At 40.2% G+C, this 6,267-nt stretch overlaps 1 protein-coding gene across 1 annotated transcript in view; it reads left to right on the forward strand.

Moving 5' to 3' along the window:
* Positions 1 to 6,267, forward strand: part of LOC118753418 — a gene marked incomplete at its 3' end in the record, with an annotated part of 7,998 nt that overhangs the window by 526 nt on the left and 1,205 nt on the right. Inside the window, exon 2 of the mRNA XM_036488290.1 lies at positions 264 to 3,479. Within this exon, the coding sequence (XP_036344183.1) occupies positions 264 to 3,479 (3,216 nt within the window). The remainder of the gene's footprint in view (positions 1 to 263; positions 3,480 to 6,267) is intronic.

The following is a 6,267-nucleotide window of genomic DNA, read 5'->3' on the forward strand; positions in this document are numbered from 1 at the left end:
AGGGTGGTGCATTATATTTGGAAATATTTAGGCTTAAGGCCTAAACAAAGTTCAAAAACTCACTTGCTTTGCTCCTGGCAAAGGACTCTTTAACGTCGGTCGAAGTAACAGAATTAACTCTTAGGCTTCGTAGATTTGAGTCGTTAACCAGCAGATTCGATGAATTGCAAAATCAGATAGAATTCAAGCAATTTGGAAGGCGAAATTGATGAACGGGACTATATTGAACAATCATTCATAACCAACATTGCTCTTGCTCAAAGATTAATTCAGAAATTTGTTTCAAGTAATCCTGATGCAAACGAGCACCCCGCTTCGAATGAGCCCTCGGCATTGCGTTGTGAGCATCAGGGGGCTAATTTTGAACTACCTCAAATACAGATTGTGAAATTTGATGGAGCTTACTTCCGCTGGCTTGAGTTTCGAGACACTTTTGTATCGCTGATTCATAACAATAACCGCATAGCACCCATCCACAAATTTCATTACCTCCTTGCTTACCTAGCCGGCGATGCGTCTAACGTTGTTGCTAATTTGGAGGTCTCCGATGCCAATTATAGCGCCGCATGGAAGTTACTATGCGAACGTTATGACAATAAACGTCAGCTCATAACCCACCATTTAAATTCGTTACTAAATCTACAACAATTAACGCGAGAATCGGACAAATCCCTGCGATTCATGGTGGACCATATCACAAAAAACCTTCGCGCTTTATCAAGTTTGGGTCAGCCTACTGATCAGTGGGACGTGTTGGTCGTACATATTTTAAGTTTAAAGTTAGATAGCCGCACACACATTAAATGGGAGGAGTGGCGTGGCACATTAAGTGACATGCCCGATTTAAAACAATTTCAAAGGTTTTTGATCGATCGTGCTGACGTTTTAGAGTCATTAAATCGTACAACAAGTAATACAAACAAAAATGTCAAGCCATTTGGAACAGCAAACAAGATAGAACATCCAAAAACAAATTCGTTCGCCTGCATAAACCACAATGATGGTAAAGGTGATGAGTCATCCTATTCGTGTTCCTTTTGCCGAGGTGATCATCGAATTTATGATTGTGCAAACTTTAAAGCTCTGAGCGTGCAAGATCGAATAAGTACAGCGAATAAATTAAGATTGTGTCTCAACTGTTTACGGTATGGTCATAAGGTGCACAGTTGTCGACTAGGTCCCTGCCGCGATTGTAAAAAAAGACATAATACCCTTTTACATATACCCGTTCACAATACGTCTAATTCAAACAAAGGTTCCAAGGAAATTGCTGCGTTTGAAACCGTAGCAAGCTTGTCTAATCAAGATTATTCGCAAGTTTTGCTATCCACCGCTTTAATTAATATATCAAATCCCCTCACAAGTCAATCATTAAATGTGAGGGCTCTACTGGACTGTGGAAGTCAATCGTCTTTTATTACACAATCACTAAAAGATAAACTTCATCTTCAGGCCAACAGTTCCGATATCATTAATATTGTTGGCATTGGAGACAATGAAACCAGCAATTTAATTGAAACATGCACCGCTCAGCTTACTTCGTTGACTGAGCCATTTAAGATCACGCAATCTTTTTTAGTGTTGCCTAAGTTAACAGGCGATCTTCCAAAATGTACCATAGACGCAAAACAGTTTCAACTGCCTAAAAACACGCAACTTGTCGACCCTTCTTTTAACAAGTCCACTCCCGTTGATATTCTCATAGGCGCCGAAATATTTTGGGATATCATTGGCGATAAGCAATCCTCGCTCGGCCCTCACGGCCCTAAACTAAGAAGTTCCAAATTCGGTTGGTTAATCTCTGGTCCAACATACAATAATGTGCTTCCAAAGTCTAGAAGTATTCAATGCCACCAGTCAAATGCATCAATAAATTTTAAATCAATCAATCAACAGTTAGCCAGATTTAGGGAGCTGGAAGAGATCCCACCAAAGCACTTTACTTTGAGTCCGAGTGAGCGGGAATGTGAAGCTCATTTTCAGCCCAACACCCATCGTTTAGAGTCCGGTAGATTTTCAGTCGGCTTGCCGCGGATAGACAATCCCGATTGTTTGGGCGATTCCTACCATTTAGCCAAAAAACGTCTGCTACAACTAGAAAAGCGCTTCAGTAAAAACCCAGACATTAAAGCTCAGTACGTGAACTTCATAAGGGAATACGCAGAGTTAGGTCATCTCACTGAAGCACCCGTAGCCAAACCTGTGTCTTCATATTTTTTGTGTCATCATGCCGTATTCAAAAACGAAAGTGAGTCTACTAAAATTAGGGTTGTGTTCGACGGGTCAGCTCCTACATCGTCTGGATATTCTATCAATGACATCCTCATGGTAGGACCAAATCTGCAAGATAGCCTGTTTTCCATGTTAATCAGAGCTCGCCAACATAAGTACCTGTTGACAGGCGACGAGGAAAAGATGTACCGTCAGTTTTTGGTAAACGAAGAAGACAGACCCCTACAGCTGATCCTGTGGAGAGAAGATGAATCCACTCTCATTAAAACGCTCATGCTCAATACCGTAACGTACGGAATGGCAAGCTCTAGTTACCTTAGCACACGCTGTCTCTGGCAATTAGGCGAAGAGTGTGAAGACGATACTATCAAAACGATCATACAACATGATTTTATGGTTGACGACCTAATCACCGGAAGTGACAGCGAAGACATGATAATTTACATTCAACAGGCCGTCATGCGCGCTTTAAAGCGGGGATGTCTTAATTTAAGAAAGTTTAAAAGCAATTTACCTAGCTTACTTTCTGCATTCCCCCTAGTGGAAAGCAATCTCTTATTTAGCGAATCTACAAGTACACTAGGAATAGGATGGGAACCATCTACAGACGAATTATTTTTCCCCATTCAAAGGGCAGTTCCTACACACAACGCTAAGTCGACCAAACGTTCCATGCTTTCTTCATTATTCAAGATCTTCGATCCCTTGGGTCTAATGAGTCCATGTATCGTACAAAGCAAATTTCTGTTACAGAGATTATGGAGCGAGAAAATTGATTGGGACGAAGCTGTTCCAAATGACGTACAAAACTCCTGGTGCAAATTTACTCTAGCGCTACCAGTCCTTCTCGAAATCAAGATTCCTCGACGCACAATATGTGACAACCCCATCTCAATAGAGCTACATTCATTTAGTGATGCTTCGCAGCATGCTTATGGGGCATGCATATATCTCAAGTCGACAAATTGCTATAAGGAAGCGACCGTCGCTCTCCTATGTTCGAAGTCAAAGGTAGCCCCTATCAAGCCGACAACCATACCGAGACTAGAGCTTTGTGCAAGCTTGCTGGCAGCAAATTTGTGCAAGGCTGTTTTAAAGTCCTTGCGTTGCGAAATAAATCGTAAGGTACATTGGTGTGACTCTAGCGTAGTACTAGGATGGCTCAAAACCAGCCCCCAAGCATTAAAAACATTTGTTGCAAATAGGGTCGCCGAAATATGTGATCTAACCGATGCATCTTCTTGGAGGTATGTTCCAACTCATCTTAATCCTGCCGATCTTATTTCAAGGGGAATCAATCCAGACCGAATTTCTAGCAAAACTATTTGGTGGTCCGGTCCTAAATTTTTAATCGAACCCGAAGATTCGTGGCCTATATTAGGTGAATCAGCTCCGCCTCAGAACGACTTGCCCGAAATAAAACAAACAGCTATGATATACACAGTAACTACTGAAAACTCTGCTATAAAATTTGAAAACCATTCTAAATTCTTAAAATTAAAACATATGCTTGCCTATGTCTTTAGATTTTTTCACAACTTAAAAAACCCGACGGATCGAATTATTGGTAGCTTGTCAGTTGAAGAATTGAATAACTCATTTCAACATTTGTGTCGATTGGCACAGCAGCAATCGTTTTCTTCTGAATATCGTTTGCTCTCGAAAGGAAAGTCGCTAGGTGCAAAATCTGCAATTTTGTCACTAACTCCATTTTATGACACCAACTCAAATTTAATCAGAGTAGGTGGTCGCATAGACGCTTCTAATTTCTCATTCAACAAAAAGCATCCGATTTTGCTACATTCTTCTCACCATCTCACAAAACTAATTTTTGAATATGAACACAGACGCAACTTACACGCCGGACCTCAGCTACTGTTATCCATCGTCAGGGATTTCATATGGCCTATAAATGGTAGACACCTAGCGAGGCGCACTGTACATAACTGCGTTAAATGTAGAAGACTATAAGGCAAAACAATTGTGCCTATCATGGGTAACTTACCGTCTCAGCGTGTCACCACCAATTTCCCATTCAGGGCTGTCGGCATAGATTTCGCAGGTCCATTTTGTATATTAAACAGAAAGGGTCGCGGATCAAAGGTAGTAAAATGTTATTTATGTATTTTCATTTGTTTAAGATATAAATGTGTTCACCTAGAAGCGGTTTCTGATATGACAAAAGATGCCTTCATACTTACGTTTCGAAGATTTATCGCTAGGCGAGGGCGGCCAGCCGAGGTATTCTGCGATAACGGACGCAACTTTGTCGCGGGGGCAAATGAAATAATTAGTTTTTTTTGAGTCTAACAAGACTTCTTTTTCTGATTTTGCAAGTAATGAAGGAATCAAGTTTTTGTTTTCGCCTGCTTACGCTCCTCATTTTGGCGGAATTTGGGAAGCCGGGGTAAAATCGGCAAAATTTCATATAAAGCGAGTTATGGGAAATTCCCATCTCACCTTCGAGGAATTGTCTACACTTTTTGCGCAAGTAGAGTCGGTTTTAAATAGCTGCCCATTATGCCCTCTTTCCTCTTCACCTAATGATTTCCAAGCTTTAACCCCTGGGCACTTTCTCATTGGACGGCCTCTCACTGCACTGCCATCACCTAGTTTTGAGAATTGCAACATCAATCATCTGCAGAGATATCAGCGCATGCAGCAAATTCATCAGCACTTCTGGCGCAGATGGCAGCGTGAATACATAGCCGAACTTCAGCAGCGCTGCAAATGGAAGAGTAATCCTGCGCCTCTCAACATCGGAGACATTGTTCTTCTACAAGAAGACAATGTACCCCCGATTTGCTGGCGGCTTGGAAGGATACAGCGCCTTCATCCTGGTTCTGACGGAGTAGCCCGTGTCGCTGAAATTGCCACTATACGGGGATGTGTCCGTCGCCCCTTGGTGCGCCTTTGTCCGTTACCTACAGCCGAAGAGATGAACAAGTGAAGGTTGCAAGACTTTCATCTTTCAACGGGGGGAGCATGTTCGCGCCTACGACACCCTCATAACGTTTTTCCTTAACACAAAGGTGGCAACATTCTGACTGTCAATACTTGTCTGTCAAGGGAACTGTCAACTTAGACTATCCGCACGTGTTCTTTTTCACTTGCTTTTTTTTATCTCATCAGCACATGTATCAACCTAAGAACTGTGTTCAAATATTGAAATACACATTGATTGAATTAAAGCCAAAATTAAATGTTTGATTTACGTGCAATCTAAACATTATTGTTGTCGAGATTGTTGTTTGTGAATACAATATGAAAAAAAACAGAAGCGCAAAAGCTACTACGGAGCAGTACCATAGGATGCTGGAATTTTCATTTTGCAATAAGGGCCTCGTGCAAGACGAATTTAATAAGGTGGTGTTAGCCGTATATAAGTAAAAAATTACACTAACAAATTATATGCACAATTACAGTATGAATTACAACAAACACATCATTTTGACATCATGCTTTCCACGTCTAAAAATTCAGCTGTGGCTCTAGTTTTCGACGTAACAGTACTTGAAAATTTGTTTAAATGTTTAAGTTTTTTTTTAAATGACTCCGGCAAAGTCCGTTTAAGTCATATCACTAAACTTTTTCACGTGACTATTTTTTTAAATAACTTTCACTATAAAAATCAGTAATGTTAAAAATTGTATTAAAACAACCCAAAAACTGAGTTATTGTAAATAATAACAAGTTAAAATTGAAGCAAATGTTCAAGTGTCGTTATCTCGAACACTGGATCCAATCTGACAAAAGGGGGGAGCCATAGAATTTACAATGCCCCAATTAAGTGAGATCAACTACCAAAACCTTTGCCTAAATTTCCAACTTGCACAGTGTAATAAATAAAAAGATTAATAATAATAAGCACATCTATTTGTGATAAATGTTTACTGATTTTTATTATAATAGTTTGCTTACCGATTGAATTTTGCCTAATTTTTCTCAATAAAAACTTAAACTAATTTTATCGTTAGGCTTTTCAACAACAAAATATTCGTAGCTAGGCTATCGACAAATTTCGTTAGACAACTG

The sequence above is a fragment of the Rhagoletis pomonella genome, unplaced genomic scaffold (assembly GCF_013731165.1).
Source record: "Rhagoletis pomonella isolate Grant_MI unplaced genomic scaffold, Rhpom_1.0 Rhpom_scaffold_02437, whole genome shotgun sequence".
Taxonomy (NCBI): Eukaryota; Metazoa; Arthropoda; class Insecta; order Diptera; family Tephritidae; genus Rhagoletis; species Rhagoletis pomonella.